The following is a 20,446-nucleotide window of genomic DNA, read 5'->3' on the forward strand; positions in this document are numbered from 1 at the left end:
CGATCTCACGCATTACGTAATTACGCACACGTGGCGTAGGCGGAAGTACCGACCCAGTGTTTACAAAGCAAACATGCAGAGAAGGTCAAACGGCCTTTACAAAAAAAGGTAAAACAACGATGTTGGATGACATCTTTCTGAAGTGCACAAACGAAGAATTAACTGTGTGCGACTTTTCCAACATAACTATGCTATGCGTGAAGTCATAGACGCAAAATGCAGAACTAGTTCAAGATGAGTATTTGTTGACCAATTGACCAGTTGACCAGTTGTTTCACTAGATAAGACCCTTATTCATTGGCTGGAATTGTGTAGAGCCTTTTGAAGCTGCATTGAAACTGCAATTTGGACCTTCAACTCATTGGCTACCAGTGAAGTCCACTATATGGAGAAAAGTCCTGGAATGTTTTCCTCGGAAATCCTAATTTCTTTTTGACTAAAGAAAGAAAGACAAGAACATCTTTGATAACATGGTGGTGAATAAATTATCAGGAATTTTTTAATCTGGAAGTGAACTAATCCTTTAAGATTATGTAATAAACACAAACAGTGGAAAACGCTGGATATTCAGTATTTTCAGGTCGACAAATCTGGACACGCAGCAGTGGAGACATCTAAGCTTTCTGTAATTGTGATTGTTCATTTCAGGACTTTAGGATGTTCTATTGTTACATTACAGGACTTCAGGCTGCTCATTACATCGGGAAGATGGTTGCCAGACAAAGTGAGTCCAAAAACCACCTTGTACGTGATTAAATTAAGGCACAAATCCATGACAACAGAAGTGAAGCAGTGGAATTCAGACGTTAAGGAGAAGTGGTGGGAAAATTAAATCACATTTACAAATGCACGACGAGAATGCAAAGCATTTACATAGGAGTTGACAAGTCACTTTAGTTACAAGAGTCTACATAGACGGACCTCCCAACATAGGTATGCACTACAAAGTCAAACTCATGCATGACAACTTACATTTTATTCTTAAGAAAACTAAATACCGCTTCTGCAACATCAACAAAAATATCCTGTGCTTTGACAAAACAGATGCGTATCTGTGACGTTAGAATGAAGTTGCAAGTGTCATATGGATTAAAACACATCAAAGCCATATAACAAACACATTCTGTTTCTAAGAAGTATTGTAAATTTAGAGCATGACCAGGTTAAAGTAATTACCAAGGTATGAAAGGAGTGTCACTGTATGTGCTAGGACAAGCTATTTTATGAGTTTGTATTCCAAATGGTGTTCCTCTGAATTGACACATTGCTTCAACAAGTTAACGTTGGCACGATATTACCTCACCTCAAAGCTAATATCAAACATGGTAGTGGTAAAAAAAAAAAAAAAGGAAAGTACCTCCTCTTCCATCAAAGCTGACACCGGGAGTCCATTGATCTCCAGGATTCGGTCCCCAACATGGATGGCGTTCCGAACCTCTGGACTAATATGCATCCCTCTGACCCTGTAAGGATAAGATTTTGGGAGATTTTCATTCTGAGATAAATCTCACAGATGTTTTCACATCTGAAGAACACAAAAAGAAAGTGGCAGTTTGTGCCCTAAGTCCAACACAAGCAGTCGTATCACCACAGTTATGCAACACATTCCATGTGTCTCTGGCATTGGGTGTGGCGACATTGTGGTGAATCTTCGAGGTGATAAATAACTTAACCAAGTCTCTATTATTCCAAATGTTTTTCAGCAACTTTATCTGACTTCTTGCTTAACCAGGACTCAAACGAAGATCTCAAGCAATTGAGTGATTGGGGGATGCAAGTGTTTTACATGTTAATTCCACATCTTTACTTACTCTTTGACTTGGACACTGGCCGTGGCACTGGTGCAGTCTCTAGTCACACTGACAGAGAAACCCCTTTTGCCATTGGTGGCAGCAGGCATGGACACCAGAGTCACCGTGTGAGGGAGCAGGTCCGTTGGAGAGTCGGCCAAACCGCGCTTCTCCAACATTGGCGTCAGGACCACCTGCTTGTAGCATTTACCACTGTGTGAGAAAGAGAAGTTGAAGAGCCTCACCGGGGTTCGAAAACTTCAGGACAAGACCTGACAAGAACAAATCACCTCTAGACATGTTATAAAACACTTGGATGTGTGTCAACCTGCCTGTGCTTTACTGAAAACAACAAATGCAGCAAAACAACAGACAAAATAGCAAACAGAATCATATAAAAACAATTTTGGAACTCCATTAAAAACAATTATACATAATTAGGATATTGTGATTATCATGTTAAATATAACCGCTTACCTGTACTGGAATATGCATAAGTTCCTAAATTTTAACAATTAGACGTGTAAAGGCTACTCGGGGGTAGTTTGCATGTAGTTTACATGACGTTTATTCAGTAAAATTTGTAACTAATGGACCTTATTTATAAAACATGAATAGATCAAATGTGTGTACATAAAATCATTTTTATGTAAATTGCCACTTTCAAATAAACACGTCAATTTATAAAAGAAATATTTAGAAAAAGTGCATAAATTCATGCATTGCACAATAAATTAATAGATTTTGTTCTGTTTAGCTTTCAAAAACAGCTTTGCTTCTCTGCAGTGTCATCCTTTTGAACAACACAAATGATACCAGAGATTGTAACTACTAAGTTACTGAAGATGGTTAATTAAAATAAAAAGTCAGTAAGCCTAAAACTGAAACTTTACTTTTTTTTTTAGTTTTTTTTTTGTTTTTTGAATTGTCAGGACACCAGGACACGTGTCATAAAACCACAACATATGGGCACCCTAGCTAAGATATGTAAAGTCAACACAGAGGAATCATCAGTACAGTTTAGAGCTAATTTCCGTTTTGCGCTTCATTACAGTCTTCAGTTATTACATATACAGTTTGGAAGTGAAATGTGTGAAGTTACTCACCAGTAGAGTTTGGTACGTTCCACTAAGGCATAGGTATCCTGATCCTCAATCACCACCCTGCAGCTTAAACACACGAAGCATTCAGGATGGTATTTATAGTCTCCTGCCACCTGAAACACACGAATACCCAGTGCACATCAGAACACCACCAGAATGCCTTATGATTTCACTTCAAAAGTGCACAATGGACATCCAAATAGATAATCCTCAGTGCCAGCAACGCTAGCCCTGACAGTGGTCCAGATACACTCTTTCTGGGATACTCCTGTATGCTGCGTGTATGCAGATTCCGATCTCTGCCAAGCCCAGGCGTGGTGGATCATGCCTTCATTGTGCTTCATCTGCTTTGTGTCGGTGCACTGTCTTAGTTCAGTCTGCGTTCTTTAACAGTGACGTGAGTGTGTGTGCAGTCTTTTTCTGTAACACCTGCAAGTGTCTGGGCCTGTCTGTTATCAGAAGTGACATAAGGCTGCCAGCCTCTTCCCCAAAGCGGTGATCCCATGCCCTTAGACACACATCATTCGTGTCAATCTGTGTTTAACACCTCCTGCCTCTACCTATTGCAGGCTCTCGCTTTGACCCCCCTCCCATAGTTCTTAGAAAATACAGTTTTACAAAAAAAAAAAAAAAAAAGCCTGTGGTAAATCTTATTATTTTAGTTACACAACATTTTAGTCTGAAATTTGCTGGAAATCCATTAACCATAAATATTCATTCACTAGTTGTTAGCAAAAATACAGTTCCACAAAAATCAAATGCATAAATCAAACATCTTCTAAACTTGTAAACGGTTAAATACCCTAGATCCCTTTCTTCACAGGTTATATGGGCTATTCTACAGAATTAGTGCAAACTGCTGTCTCAAAACCAAAAACACATTTAAGTAGCATTTAAGCATTCAAAACAGATGTTTACTAAGATTGTTATCTATTGAACCCCACAATAATATTTAAAATATCGGTCAGCTTAATATGTATAAAATCATAATTTATTTGGTACTTTCAGTTGGAAGGTGGCTATCCCGAACCCTAACCCCTAAATTTCAACTTGTGAAAATAAATATTGAAATAATTGAGTTTTGTTAAAAAAAAAAAAAAACTTTGTAAATTATGAATCTTTATGTAAAAAAAAAAAATGTGTCCCACATTTTCATGTCACTACCAAAACAGTGCATGTTTTAGTCCATTGGCTAAGACTGATATTAACTACACCCCTAAATTTATGATCAAGAAATATATATGCATCTCTCTCTCTCTCATAGCTACATGATGTGTAGATAGGTCCCATAATTTTGAGGTAAATGTTTTCAAAAGTCTGAAAATCTGTGTGTAACACAGTATATTTTAGTGAATTTCTCTGAGAGAATTTGTAATTGTAATCACTATTTAAATTGTCTAATTTTTAAACTGTGTGTCATAAATCAACTTCTCAGGAAACTGTTATGGGACTTTCTGTTACAAAACAGGACGTTGATTTCATACATGTCCTCATGTGAGGACACCAGGACTAAAAGCGTGTTTATTACACATTTTGGGAAATAAACAATTCTAGTACAGTTACGCAATTTTTTTAGTATTTTAGTATGTTTTAGTATGCAAGGTAAAATTCTGTAATGTAATGTGGTCGCTACCAAAACATTACTGTCAATATGGAAAATGTGCTATCACGACCGAAACTTGGGATGTTTTGTCAAAAATAAAGTATACTGAATTATCAACTAAGATGTTATTATAGTGTTTGGTTCTATGTATATTCAAACTAATGAATCCTTAACTTTGAAATCAGTATGATCAACTTTTTGCCTTTTACAAAGAAAATTGTATTCAAAATACAACAACTCAAATCACACTTGAAATATTGTTAAGATTGTAATTGTTACTGATTTACCTCTGAAAACTTTAATAAAATTGCAAAAAATATATTTACAAAACGCCACAATTGCTAGAAATGTATACATTGGAAATGTGTACATTGTGGAAAAAGGTACTTTTTTTTCCCCCCCAAGACATTTCCAACTTTACTTTGCACCAGTTCTGTAGAGTGGCCCATATAGCACTTCTTAGTAGTTTTCATCCTCACTCCTAGACAGTTTGCCCACTCTCACTTATTCATATAAATTCAATATAAAAAGAGCTGCCAATCAACAAGGGTTATGGAATAGAAACGAACTTTTGAATGGAAAATTGTTTAACCAATAACCCTCTGGCTCTTCCTTTCATTCTGGCTGAATGGAGAAAGTATGAGGTCACGCTGAGGTTTCATTTAATGTGAACCACAAAAGACAGATTAGCAGTTATGTTTACCGAGCTGTGAATCAACGATCCTGGGGATTGACTAACCAAATTCTTGGGTAATTTCTCGGCTGGGGAAGCCACACCTCCTCATGCAGACCAAATCAGAGTTCAGAAAATGCAGACTGGCAATTAGAGGATTTCATGCCTACTTGGTTTTGGTCTTGGTCATTCTAGCATAAAATACAAATGTGTCTCACCATTACAAATTACTTAATACCATAACACTAAATAATAATACTCAGATGTATTTTTTTGACTGCATTATACTGCATATAAAATAACAACTGACCGTCTGGTAATCGGCGACGTTGACAGAGTATGGCAGTGATGTAATTAAATAATTGATGCCGACATTTACAGTTCACCAAGTCTACATTTACAGTGCTTTGCTCAAAGGCAGTTCGTTACATAGCTTGACACTTGGTTCAACCTGTGAGTAAGCATGATGTTTCAAATCTTTTGTGCATGCACAACTCATACAAACGTCATACCAGTGTTACAGCAGTGTGTGAATGTACATGTGAGAAAGGCTGTTTCCCAGCAGTACTTTATAAAAGAACCACCCCTCCCTTAGGACTCAAGGAGTCATATCATCACGGCTAACTGAGCACAGAACGGATTTAAAAGAAAAAAAAAAAAATAAAAAAAATAAACTCTTTACATGAGAGTTTCTTGCCCAAGAATATGATGTGCTAAAAAGTGGTAGCAGAACCATTACAGCAGCTTTAGACATAAAAATTCAGCTGCAAGATGAAGAAAAGATAGAGAAAAAATAGAAACGCAACTAAACAGTGAATAACTTTCATCCAGCCAAAGAAAAGTGTTTTCATTCTCATGGATGGTCTATGAACAAATGCACAAACACATTCAAACAAGAACTTCAGCTGTGAGGTTGTGATTTCTCCCTGCCTGTCTTTCAGAGGTTTTGACACCCTGCTGGTTGTGCTTCTGAGCCCACAACTGGCAACGCACCCTGACCAGAAATACTTGGCATCCGACAATTCGAGCCCAAACAGAAAAGGCCCATTATGAGTTTTGCTCGGTGGCAAATTCTCTTCTTTCTCTGCTTTTTTTTTCTTCTCGTAAGCCATTCAAAAACGACCTGTTTTACCTGATTTGTTTACATTAGAGATGGATTTCTAAGTCTCTCTCGCACATTGATACGGCTTCCATTAGCATCATAATTACAAAGCTCCTCATTGAAGCCCATGCAAAGGCATTCCAGACGCATGATGAAACAGCACACAACACTGAGGCCATTCCAGCCTTCAGATCACTCACCCTACTCAAAGGAATGAGATCATTTATAATAGTCAGCAATAACAGCTAGTCTGAAGTCAAGACAGCGATATGATTCAAAGACAGCTATGATTCAAGTTTTACTTGACACGAGAAAACTAATGAGTTGTATATCCAAGGAGAAGAAAGAAACACAATAAGAATATTTGAATAATGTTACAGCTGTCCATTTTAGTGGTTTTCAGGAACCAGTATTTTTAAGATCTGAAAGGACATAATGCTAAACGCTAGAAATTAATCCATGCAGATTTATTGGAGTAATGCTCAGTGTTTCCAATTCCATGGTTTTCCCACGAAATTGGGCTACTTTAACACTGTTGTCGTAGGTTATTTTTCATGTCCGCGGATTTAAGCGACCTCCATAACATTATATTTACCTCCATTTAGGAATGTGAATTTACCAGGGGAACCCCAACAAGAAAAACATATATTTTACACCCTGAAACGCGGTTTTTAATGGGGGAACCCCCCTCAAAATGCAATTGGGCTAGTTTGGGGCTAGTTTTGAGAAGCAATTGGGCCTTTTTTTTTTTTTTGGAAAACCTGGCAACCCTGGTCATGTTGTATGAGGAACAGGTAGAAATTTTAAACCTTGAATCAAAACACTGATTAGCACACATAATGGTCATGTGAAGTATATGAACCAATGATATTTGAATTGGTGATTTTTAAGGTTTTCGTTGCTAAATTTAATGTAGTCTGCATATTTGTTTGTATGGACCAGGGCTCGAAATTGTGACTGTTGTGGTCGCATATGCTCCTGGAATTTAATCTGTGCAATCTCAAAATATATTTGGGAGCATTTGTGCAAGTGCTTTGATTTGTTTTCATTTCTTTACAAAACTTTCGCTAAGTACTGCACAGTATATGACTGTTGTGAGCTGATAACCAATTAAGCTTTATCTTTACATTCTTAGCTTTAATGCATATTTGAGATATTAGCCGTCAATCACTCACATTGCGCTCCGTTGGAACTCGGAACCAGCCGAATTTTGCTCCAGACGTTTTCTTTCAACCAATCTCTGTTCTGGATTTGCACAGTGCACATTCTATCAGTTGCAGTTCTGCCATTTCTGCAGTTATTTGCAATCACACAAGTACATTATTTGCACATGCTTTAAACCTTGCCGCTTAAACATTTCATCCGCATGCTGTTCTGACATGCGCTTACATTTGAAGCGTGCGCACTCAACTGAAGCAAGTTATCTTTCATGTGTGGTTTGGCCCAGGTGTTTTATGTAGCATAATTTCACAAAGCTAAAGTCTGTCAGACCATTCTGTTTTTGCTTCAGATATTGAAATTATAATCTAATTTAAACCAGAAACGGCTCATGCATGCAGCATCTTTGTGTGGATTGTTTAAAAATGCAGTGGTTGCCTCTAATTTAAATGGCTACAGAGAGTTTGCCCTGTATTAGAGAAAATAAACATCTTGTTCATGTACTCATATTTTCTTTCATTCTTGTCCCTTTCTTAAGGCAATAAATAATTATTTAAAAAAAAAAAAAGGGCTTTCAAAATAAGCCCTCTTGACTGGTGAAGCTATTAATCATCAGGATGTTGCTGGCCATTCCACTCAATTGGCAGTTGTGGTGCTCCTTAATATTCACTGGGTGCTCCTAACTTTTTTTTTTTTTTGGTGCTACCAAGTAAAAAAAAGCTAATTTCGAGCACTGTGGACTCTTTCAAACTACACTGCCATTCAAAAGTTTGAGGTCAGTAACATTTCTTACTTCATACAGAAGTTTTTAATGCTAATCAAGGCTATCTAGTTGATCAGAAATACAAAAAAACATACATATAATTTTGTGAAATATTGTAATTTTAAAATAACAGTTTTTCATTTTAATATACATTCAAATGTAATTTATTCCTGTGAAGCAAAGCTGAATTTTCAGCATCATCACTCCAGTCTATAGTGTCACATGATTCTTCAGAAGTGATTCTAATATTCTGATTTATAATCAATGTTGGAAACAGTTGTGCTGCTTAATATTTTTTTGGGACCTGTGATACTTTGATTAATAAAAACTTAAAAAGAACAGTTTTCATTCAAAATATATTTTTTTTAAATAGGTTGTGTATACACTATTCAAAAGTTTGGGGTCAGTCATTTTTTTATTTTAATTTTTTAAAGAAATTATCACTTTTATTCAGCGTGTTAAATGGATAAAAAGTGATAATAAAGACTTAGGTTGTTAGAAAAGATTTCTATTTTGAATAAGTTCTATTTTTTTTTTTTTTTTTTTTTTTTTTTTTTTACTTTTTATTCATTAAAGAAAGCACAGGTTCCAAAAAATATTAAGCATCACAACAGTTTCAACAGTAATGGCTTATAAAAAATTCAGCACTGCGTCACAGAAATAAATATTTTAAAGTACATTAAAATAGGAAACCAACATTAGAAATTGCAATAATATTTCACAATATTAAGCATTTTGTACATTTGTCCTTTTTGGAACTTGAAAGTATTAGGTTCAATTGATTTTCGTAGTGTGGATAAAATCAACAGAAACATTCTTCAATATATCTTTCATGTTTCGCAAAACAACATGAGGGTGGCTAAATTGTGACAACATTTATGTTGGGGTGAATCATCCCGTCAAGTCTGCAAAACAATGATACATCAATTCAGCATGAGCTGAATCTGATGACAGTTTGGATAATCATAACTTACACCTTTTATACTTTACTGTAGTGGATGATGGAACAAATATGGCAGAGCTTTGGTCATTTGTGAGACGGCTGTAGAGAAATGGTAGACTCAAGTATGAGAAATAAGTTGGTAATGCTGATGTAAGAACTTTATAAGGAGGGATTCAAGCTTTGCATTTCATATGCTTTCCTCCCACAAGCGTCACTCAAATGTTATTCATTAGGAGTGGAAAAGTAAGTTTAAACCACCCTTTACCTTATCAGTGACCTCCTCAGTACCATGAAAAACATCTGCACTTATTGACTTTTGCCTGCCTTCATTAGACCTCTTGTTTTAGTGATGTAAATATTTACTGAATGAGACAATGGCATGTTATCTAAGTGGTTCTTGCGCAGGTTAGTATTTGCCTTGTGAAATCTTCTTCTTAAGACCTTTCTACTGATAGTCAGTTTCTTTACCCTCTCAGTGGGACTCTCTGAAAAACAAACACACTGTCATGCAATTCAGACAAGTTCACACAGCATTTCTTACCATAGCAGGTCCAGTCATAAGCAGCGAGCAGCCATGGCACAACTCCCCAAACTTCTCGCAGTAGTGTTTGTGACAGTACAGCCTCCCCTCTTTCTCAAAGTACCAGTTTGTCAGAAGATCAAAGCACACAGAACACCTGGAGGAACAAGGAGGGAAAAGTCTGTAAGTGAAACATTCTGTTTGTAGACATTCCCTTAAGCAACTTATCTGAAATCAGCTCTCCAAGAAAGAGGAGGAACCTGAGTGACTGAAATGTTTAGCAAGTGAGGATTATGGCTTTGTTGGGCCATAAACAGTGTGCATGTGACTGCTTTAGGTATTTGACATGTTCACCGCATCCCTGGAATTTCAAGTGTAAAGCTTTAAAGAAATATTTCACCTAGCAATCATTTACTCTCCGTCATCTGTGGAACACAAAAAGGGAGAAATACTGAAGAATTTCCTATTCTGTTACTCTTAGAGGGAAAGAACAACTATCAAATGGCTTCTGAAGGCTTGGAATACAGTGCACAGTTCATATGGACTGTACACTCTTTAATATCTCACCTTTTGTGTTCCACAGCCAAAATCTGTCATACAGGTTTGGAATGACATGAGAATGAGTGTTAGTTGAACTTTTCCTTTAATATTAACAAAACATTTGGGTTCAACATATGGCCCACCAAAAGTTAAAAAAAAAAAAAATAAATGAGTTATTAAAGGTCCACTAAAGTGCTTTAAAACACACAGCGTTATTCTGTGTTGACAATTTCAACTGAAACAGGAAGACAGAGCGGGACATATTAAGCAGCCCTGCCCCTTTTTTAAATAGCCAATAGTGTTTCATTTATATCACAGCTTGGGCCAGAGCCGCTGAGCTTGGTAGAGCCGCATTTGACCAAAAGTAGGTCACTTAAATCAAATCGTGATATGGACTAGTATCTCTAAATATTAAGCAAAAAGACTTCAAATATGAATCATGTCTCCGTGTGTATGAATGGTGCAGACGCGCAATTTCGTTTACTACGCATACTGAAGTGTGCGTGACGCTCACTGTGATTTCAGTGTCTGTCGTCTCCGCAAATGAGGACAGAAATACATGAACAACATTTCCAGAAGTTTTTTCTTGAGCATTTTACCGTTTCTTTTGAGAGAAATTATATCGTCATATTATATACACATAGAAATGTAAAGGTATTCACACCATCCCATCAAAATAAACGATATTTTGGGTTTTTGGAATTTTGATTTAACATGAAGACATATATTATTATTGTTTAGTAGAATGTACGTAAAAATACTACTACTACTACTACTACTACTATCATAACTAAACCAATTAACATTTTATTTTATTAAGGAATAATCACACAATATTTGTTTCATGTTTTAATTTTAATAGCAACTTTGTTTGCCAAAAATTTGTTTTAATTTCATTTGATTAAAAGATAAATTAAATTAATATTTTATTCCTTCATTTGATAACCAGAAAAATTTAAATACAAAACACAGAATTTCTAAGGGGAGGAATAAAACATTTCATAGGACTATTGAAAAAATAAACTTAAATAAATTAAGTTGTTTTTATGCATTCAAATAATTAGACATGCTTAAACAGAATTTGGTAACAATAAAACAGAAGATGAGAAAAAATAAAACATTTCATAGGGCCCTAAACATGTCATTTTTGTTAAACTTTTAATAAATTGACGTTAAATAGTAAAAGTTTCATACTTTTAATTAATTAGACTTGCTTTTTGATAAATAAAATGTAATTTAACTATTTAAAAGCCCAGAAAAATATTACATTGGGAAAAAAAAAAAAAAAAAAAAGGAATTTGGAAAAAAATAAAACAAAATTTTGGAAAAAATAAAACGAATTTCACAGGGCCCTACATATCGCTATAAAATATGCCATTCTGTGTAGAATTCAAATGGGCCTGATACATTTTGTGGTCTGCGCCAGTGACGTGTTCTGCGCTAATGCGTTTCTGGACTGGAGCAGACTGTATGCGTGCTTAGGTACACAGCGCAAAACCAAATTTCATTCGCCCTAATGGAAAGCATATTTACACTGTCTGAATCATTCCTTATCCCCTATATAGTACACTGCGTGCCATTCCTTACACTGAAAATACTGTGTAAACAAGTAAGCGATTTTAGATTCTAGAAAGCATTTGATTGGACAGAAAGCTTGATGAGAAGCTGAAGTGCAGGGTGACGTCATCAGAATCATCTACCCTTAAGTTTTGAATGCTTATAACTTCTAAATGTGAATTTTTGTCATTGTTTTAGAACATAGTAGCTTAAAGATAACCTTTGTACTAAACATATTCTAACATATTCGTACTAAAATGAGGACTTTAAATGTTTGCAACAGTGACTAAAGCGTTTTAGTCATACATCTGAAAATGAGTAAATAAGCACTTTCTACTTCAAGAAATTTCTTCTTGGAATCTGAGGTAATGCTACAGCAGTGGTCAATGATGTCAAAGAAGATATACAGTACGTGCAAAAATATCCATTCACTCGTGACCGAGACAAAGTCCAACCGGGCAACACACAATAGTTAAGGAATTTAGGACATGAGCCAAATTCTCTCCTGTCAGCCATCCTACCTACAATTACAACCTGATTCTGGGATACAAACTATGCCACTTTAAACCATTATCTATTTCCCATGAGGAAAAAATTAACTTAATTAAAGACTTCGAGCTGCAGAACGCTTGCACCTTGAGGCTTTTTTGAAACAATAAAGAATCATTTGTCCAGGGGAGACAGGGAAGGATGCATGAAAAGCAAAAAGTTCCTCTTTACATGCCACAGCTTGTTTTGCCAGACTAGTTAGAGGTGAGGAGGGGGGCAACTGGGACCTACATCAAATGTGAGACACCTAATGGGTACATAACTTAAGCAGAAAAAATACAGCCTTAGAGGCAAATTGAAGTACCATGATGAATGCCCAAAATATTTTCGCTAAATATACATCATACACACTCATATAGCCACTATATGTGTGCTTCTGTATTAATGTTCCCAAAACAACTCTGCATTAATATAATGGTGTAAATAACCACATATTAATAAACAATAACATACAAGTTATTGTTTTACTATAATGATCCTGTAAGGTAGTATTATGCTGAAAAGCAAAAATGTGACCCTGGACCACAAAACCAGTCATAAGTTGCACGGTTATATGTATAGCAATAGCCAACAACTCATTGTATGGGTCAAAATTTTCAGTTTTTCTATTATGCCAAAACCATTGGGATTAAGTAAAGGTTATGTTCCATAGATATTTTATAAATTTCCTACCTATATCAAAACTTAATTTTTGATTAGTACAATGCACTAGTAAGAACAACTTTTAATGGCTTTTTTTCTCAATATTTTGATTTTTTTGCACTGTCAGATTACAGCTTCGCATCTCTGCAAAATATTGTCCTATCCTAACAAACCATACATCAGTGGAAAGCTTATTTATTCAGCTTTCAAATGATGAATCAATTAAATAAATTGACAAAAATAAATAATTTCAAATAAATAATTTTAATTTTTTTTTTTGTTCTGTAAAAGCTACAGAGCAGGCAAACCGCCCTCCAAAATTTTAGTTGACATAATTTGTAAATCAAGTGTTAAAATATACGTTATCATTACACCTGTATACTGTGTGGTTATTATTCAAGATGTTTTTCTTAAGGTAGCAATACTGTTCTTGGATCATTATTCACCACAGTATAGGCTTAAGCATTGTGACAGAACTGAAGCAGCCACTTGTACCAGTCAGAAAACCTCTAAACTATTTTCTAAGAAGCAAATCTGGTCAAATTTCCCACTGTGAGTGAAGCAACAATTCTGTACAGAATTTTAGATCCTAAGTGCTCCAAAAGGCAAAAATTAAAAATAACACCAGGAGGTAGGAAAATGAACTTCATTTTGCCTCTTAATAGCAAGATTAAACTATCAGACATTGGTAAAATCATGTTGTTTGGAAAACAGTTAACCAATTTTTACGAGACTTTAGTCAGGAAAGGAGGTAGACAGCCACCAGGTCTGAACCAAAACAAAGTCCAAGCATCCAAGCAGGAAATCGTCTTCAGGCCATATTCCAGAAGCTCAATGATCTTTATTTCCACGATGAGGAAAACACGAATACTCTCCAATGCTGAAGGGATTAACAATTAATCTTTTTAAATACCCTATTAAAATTGATTTGGCACGCAGCATGAATGGCTTGGTGTGCGGTATGAATGGAAGTTTCTAATGGTTTACTAACCTAAATAAATACAAGTTCTAGTAGCTTTTATTTCCACAATTTTAGAACTCTGCAGTTCACATTTAGCATTTAAATCAAGGCCTGCAAACTGAAGGCCAACCATCACTTGAAACCAACTCTCTGACAAACCCAACAGCACAAAGTGCCAAAGGGAAGCATCTGGCATGCAATGTTCTGCTGAATGCCGAGCTCTCTGGTACACCATGTGCCAGAAAAAGGAAAATAGAGGGAAAGAAATGAGGAAAACTGAAAAAAAATCCACTCAATGGAATGAACGTGGGGAGGATGTGGAAAAGCAACACAGTGCTGAGACGTTCTGATAATGATCACATTAGTGTGAGAAGGCCACCAAACCCTCAAGCCTGTCGACGGAACGGCTAGATTTTGGCCGTGTGCCCAGTTGTTGCCTTTGTTTGGAGGAATGTTGACAAGCTCTGTTTCTAGAGGGAGACACAATAACCCAGTCACCCACCTAGAGTGGGCAGAACCTTGTCATCCAATCTAGGGACACCATTTGTGTGCCTGCGGGGTAGAACCTGCTCACGAGTTGGGCAACCTGTGTTCCGACAGTGACATCATAGCAGATGAAAAGCTTTGTGAATCATTCTCCAGCTAACATCTGTGATGACATTGCAAAGGCTGAGCAGGTGTGCACACATGACGTAAATTTTCACCTGTGCACCAGATGCGAATGGCACATTTCAGTTGCTAATTTCAAAACATGTCTGACGTATTATAATGGAGAACACCTATGAATTGCACTACTATGTTCACACTGCAGGCAAATGTGGCCCAAATCCGAATTTTTATTTTTTTTTTTTTTGCTCACATGTGACTCAGATCTGTTTTTCTCATAAGAGTGTGAACAGCACATATCACATGGAATCTGATCTTTTCAATTCCAATTTGTGCCACTTCCATATGTGGTATTAAATCAGATACAGGTCAGATGTTTTGCAATGCGACTGCAGTCTGAACAGTCATATTGGAATTGATGCAACATTTACGTCACTATAGACAGACATTCGTCACAATTTTGCGCTCATGGAAGTGACTTCAAAGATTTTTACATACCCAAAGTTTTCAAGTTGTGAAAGGTAGTCAGTGGAAGTGTGATGTGTCAGAACTCATACAAGTATTACAGTAACAATTCTATATATTATAAAAGTTTCAAAACTGCTTTCTGTTGTCACATCCTTGTTTTTTTCATATTGCCTGCTCATAATTTCGCAGCCTTCTGACAGATCACATGATAAATGCATAATCGCTTACTTTTTGTCCTCCGTGTTTACTTCGTATGACAGCGCGCTGCGCAAATGTTGCCAAGCCCACAATTTTTCCGCGGAATTGGGATACTTTTTCACTCTTTCCATGGGTTGTTTTTTAACTCTGTGGGTTGAAACGACTCCACTAATGCAATATTTACCCTGTTTGTATTGTTATTTCACGCATACAGGTCAGTTAAGAGCCATTATCTGTTCACATTGGAAATCTGATATCGGCCATGTTTAAAACAAAAATGTGAACAGCTATACAAAAAAAATCTGATTTGAGCAAAAGTCGGAATTGAGCACTAAGGTTTGCAGTGTGAATGTAGCCTTAGAAGTTCTAAGGTGACGACAAATATAGTCTGTAAAAATAGCATCAAATTGGATCAAGCGTTATTTTAAAATATTTTAAAATAGAAAAAAGTTGTTTAACAATATTGCTGTTTTTGCAGCTTTGGTGAGCATAAGAAACTTCAAAAACATTTAAAAAATCTTACAAACTCTAAACTTTCGAATGGAAGTATATTCAACAATACCAATACCAATACCAACAGAAAAAAAAAAAATAAAAATAAAAAAACGCCAATAACAATATATTGTGAATGCCTTTGTTATTTTCAATCCCTACAATATTTAAATTATTACTGTAGATAATGAAAGCAACTGATGTCTGTTGGGACATTTAAATGATCACAGTGGCTTAGAGTACTGCCATTGTAAACAACTCTCGTGCTGAAACTCTGTAACGCCTGTTTAGATGACAAGGCATCTCCAGAACTCTCTGTCTTACTTGGAAGAGTCAACACCTATTCTCTTTCCTGTCCCAGCTTACACCCAGAGGAAAAACAACAGGCTTCAGGTGAAATCAAAGACATTATTCAAACCTTGACATACTCTAAGACAAACAACACAGATAGAGAACAAACACTCCTTTACTTCCTTCATTCCACTAGCATTCACATTAACAAAGAAACATTCTGGTGTTCTCTACTGCTATTCAGACCTCCATCATGTCTGTTAGCTCACAGAACTAAATAAGGATCAAAAGAAATAAAGGGAGCAGATATATAAAGTCATATCCAAACAATTGACTTACATTCAAAAATCCTCAAATCCAAAAAAAAAGATGGCAGATTACAGTCAAAACAGCTACACTTGGAATCATAAGGTTAACAAGCTCAATCGATACCATAATAAAAAAAAAAGCATTGCTATGCGAAGGTACTTTCATGTAAACGCAATTAACTTAAGGAAGTTGACAGATAATGACAACAATAAATAACAAAAGTGGTGTAATTTAAAACTGGCTAGAACATTATAAAATTTCAAACAACAAATTGGTTTTTAATTGCTAGTAAATTTTAAAAAGAAAATTTTGATTCAGGGCACATTCAGAAGACATTCCAGCCCCTCCTATAGTTATAGTTAGAACAGTCATTAAAGCTTAAGAGTTCAGTGTGTCCTTCCAATCACAAAAGGGGCATTAGTTGGACATTTGACAAAAACAGCTCTACAGAAAGGGGAAAAAAAATATTGTATTCGTCTGGAGGAGCTATGAGCCGATGTCTGGGAATGTGACAGCTAACCAGAGCTAACCAGCTAACCTTCACTGCAACCAAACACAGGAAAACAGGGAATGCCTGCAATAACATAAGAGTTAATTAAACTATCAATCAATTAAACTAATAATCACTAAAAGTATTGCTTATGTGGAATTAAGCACCAGACTATGGCAGTTAACCTGGTGATGTTTTAAAGCTATAGAAAACAAGCTTATATATGATTTAACTGGGAAACTTACAGATCATATCCAACCACGAAAAAAAAAAAAAAACGGGAGAGGTGAAAAAAAAAGGCCTAGGCCCATGTTCCAAAATGCATAAAATGTTGTGGCCTCTGGAGTAATTTCTGCCCTCATTAAGGAACACAGCATCTGAGAACCCTCAGATCCTCCATTTGGTCCCAAGTCTCCAGAACATGACTGATTCGATCATGATGACAAAACTGTTCCATAAACTTAGGTTATGGTCTTGTAGAATTTTTTTAACCTCTAAGGCAGCACTGAGGTCATTGGGTTTTCATCCATTAAAGGGATAGTTCACCCAAAATGAAAATTCTGTCATTAATTACTCACTCTCATGTTGTTCCAAAACCATGAGACCTTCGATCATCTTCGGGAAAATAAAGATATTTCTGATGAAATCCGCAAGCTTTCTGACCCTGCATAGACAACAATGCAACTGACACATTCAAGGCCCAGAAAGGTAGTAAAGACATCATTAAAATAGTCCGGCCACTGGAGCTGATCACGGCCACTCTAGTAAATATAGCTAAAATCCGTAGCCGTGACTTCTTGCAAGAGGAAAAAAAATGTTTTAGTCGCAAAACATTGGTTAATAGAAACGCAGTCATTTTTTTTAAATATCAAAATAAAATAAAATATTGCCAAAGTTTTGTGCAAATATGTAATGGAAAACCACATGCATGCATCATGGTACTCTCCTGAACCCACGGCGAAGACTGACACGGGATAAACTCGTTATTTTTGTTTTCTTTGCACACAAAAAGTATTCTCGTAGCTTCATAACATTACGGTTGAACCACTGATGTCAATGGTTAACAATGTTCTTACTACCTTTCTGGGCCTTGAACGTGGTAGTTGAATTGCTGTCTATGCAGGGTCAAAAAGCTCTCAGATTTCATCAAAAATATCTTAATTTGTGTTCCAAAATAGAATGAAGGTCTTACAGGTTTGGAACAACATGAGGGTGAGTTATTAATAACAGAATTCATTTTTGGAACTATCCCTTTAATGTCATTTTAAAAAAATCTTTCAAATGTATGACTGAGAATAAGTCAGTCCTCCAAAAGCTTCTACTTCAATTCACTAAAACCCTTAACAAGAAACAACATGTTAAAAAAGGTTGACAAACCACCGCTAAGAATAGTCCTTATATAAAAAGTTTCCTGAGGTCAGTTATGTTAACTGATGTCCTTTATTCAACAATGGTCATCGGTACAATAAAGAGATTTGTTGCTGCATTTAGAAATACTGACTTGGCAGTTTTGTTTAACTAAGGATGCAACTAATTTTTGATGACACATTAATTTAACTAAAAACTGCCAACACTGACCTTTTTAAATCATTAGCTTTTTCTTAAAAAAAAAAAAAAAAAAAAAAAGAAAAAAAAGGACCTTTACACTGGCACGTGCCATTTGATAGTTATCAATGATCAGTAGCCTTAAGAGAGCTGGAAAAAAATGGAGAACAGCTTTAGCCATTTCATGTTCCCATTACTATGTTTCATCATTTCACTGTTTGTTTTTCTTACACAAGCAAACATTTCTCTCATGTATTTACATAAACAAAACACAGCAGATCAAGGTTTTAAGAGTTCCTAGCAGTCAATGACAATCTTTGAACTAACCCTAATATCTACATGTAGGTGTGAATGAAAACCGCTTTTATTTAAATGCAATACTCTGCATACTTTTCTCTGAGAAAGAAAGAAAGAGCATTCCTCAACTGGGCCAACCTTTTTTCTTAGTAATTCTGTATAGCTGTGTACTAAGTTCAGTAAATAACACAATTCTCTAGCTAAAAATCTTTAAGTTTAAAGCTTAGCTGGTTCATGCTGTTCTACAGCCTTGGTAAGGCTTGTGCTCAGCTGGACATCCAGCCAACAGACGAGGCTGGAAGACCAATTAAGATCAGCGAACCATGTTAGGCTGGTTTAAGGTGCTTTTTTCATCAGGGTGAAGATTCAAAAAGAAGCAGGCAAATCCAAGAAAAGCAATCAAACACATTTTTGTTTATTCTACCCATTCCTGGCTGGTCTGGCTCAGTTTAAAGAGAAATCAAGTTAAGACCCACTGAAAGCATGAGTTGTGCCAGGCGTCTTGAAGAACCTTCACATGAAACGCGTCCTGAATCCTCCCGCCACAGCCCGTGCACGCGCGCTCCGTCACATCTGTCAATCAAATATCAGAGGAAAGTTCAGAACTGGCAACTCAAACACAGATCATGTTTGTTTACATGGGAAAGCCTAGACATTTAACTTTCAATTCAACGTGGGACATTTTGTTTTTAAACTTGTGAGCACGAGCTGAAGTCTCACGTTATGTAATCTTGCCAGTCGCGACTGCTGTACCTTTACGCTTAGACCATTTATGAGCATTTTACTATTAAAACCTCATCTAAATGCAATGGATTTATCCAGCACTGCTTATTTCGCTTTCTGTAATGAAAAACAGGTTACAGCTGGGGTCCATTTTAGCTGTTTATTAACTTGCCGTGAGATCAAAACAGTTTTAAACGATTATTTAAAAAAAACCTTTTTACAATTAGAAATATACGATACATCTTCAAATTCAGACATATTCAGACTTAACAACCGTGTTGTTTATCGGCAAACGTCAACTACACACAAAAAAAACAAAACAAAAAAAAAAGATCGAATAAGCAAATTCCATGTTCGTTTCTGTTGCATTTGATTTGAAAACATTTGAGTAACTAACTTGTGTCTACGAACTGTGACAGACTTAACATAAAGAATAAGTAAGTTTTAAAGCAGCTCAAATAAACATGTACTAGAAGAATCGTAAATAGCGTTCGCGCAATCCTCACCTTCTCGTTCGTCCATGTCCTCCTCGATCTGATTTAATTATATTTGTTCAAGCTCACATGCTGGTCCAGAAAAGTCTGAAGTTCACACGCTGTACATCAGCGATGCTCCATTTCTGATCCATGTGTAAGACCCACAACCGTAAATCCAGCTGGAAATTGAAGGAGAAACAAAGTTTCGTCCAGTTTCCTAGCAAGTTTAAAGTTTCTCTCTCTCCCGTCCGACCAGATGACGTCATAACATAGAAATCTACGGAGACCGGAAGGGATCAAACAGTATCACCTGAAACAGGAGCGTTTGCAGCAAACTGCGCGACAAAGCCGGACCGCGTCCAACAATACCGCAGCGACATCTATCGCTGATGAAACGAAGCGTATGCAGTGATTTTCTTTGTTTGACATTCTTTGCTAATTTTTATGGTACATTATTCAGTGCACAATCACGGAATCCATCAACAGTCCTTAAAAGGACCATTTAAAGTAAATATGATCTAAAATACACATCATATGGGAAAAAAGTATGGTTTATCTATTCTATTAATTTCTGGGACAAATCTTGATGTTAAAGTGAATGACACTGACATGTGTTTTTAACTTGTATCAGTTATTGTAAAAAAAAA

The 20,446-nt window shown here is 36.1% G+C and overlaps 1 protein-coding gene across 1 annotated transcript in view; it reads right to left on the reverse strand.

Moving 5' to 3' along the window:
- limk2 (LIM domain kinase 2) overlaps nt 1-20,128 on the reverse strand; it is a 30,669-nt gene extending 10,541 nt beyond the window's left edge. Inside the window, exons 1-6 of the mRNA XM_051110068.1 lie at nt 19,830-20,128; nt 19,077-19,173; nt 9,677-9,812; nt 2,897-3,006; nt 1,812-2,003; nt 1,358-1,463 (exon numbers count right to left, since the gene is read on the reverse strand). Of these exons, the coding sequence (XP_050966025.1) occupies nt 1,358-1,463; nt 1,812-2,003; nt 2,897-3,006; nt 9,677-9,812; nt 19,077-19,173; nt 19,830-19,845 (657 nt within the window). The 5' untranslated portion in view covers nt 19,846-20,128. The remainder of the gene's footprint in view (nt 1-1,357; nt 1,464-1,811; nt 2,004-2,896; nt 3,007-9,676; nt 9,813-19,076; nt 19,174-19,829) is intronic.
- Nucleotides 20,129-20,446: the final 318 nt, after the last annotated feature.

The sequence above is a fragment of the Labeo rohita genome, chromosome 5 (genome assembly GCF_022985175.1).
Source record: "Labeo rohita strain BAU-BD-2019 chromosome 5, IGBB_LRoh.1.0, whole genome shotgun sequence".
Taxonomy (NCBI): domain Eukaryota; kingdom Metazoa; phylum Chordata; class Actinopteri; order Cypriniformes; family Cyprinidae; genus Labeo; species Labeo rohita.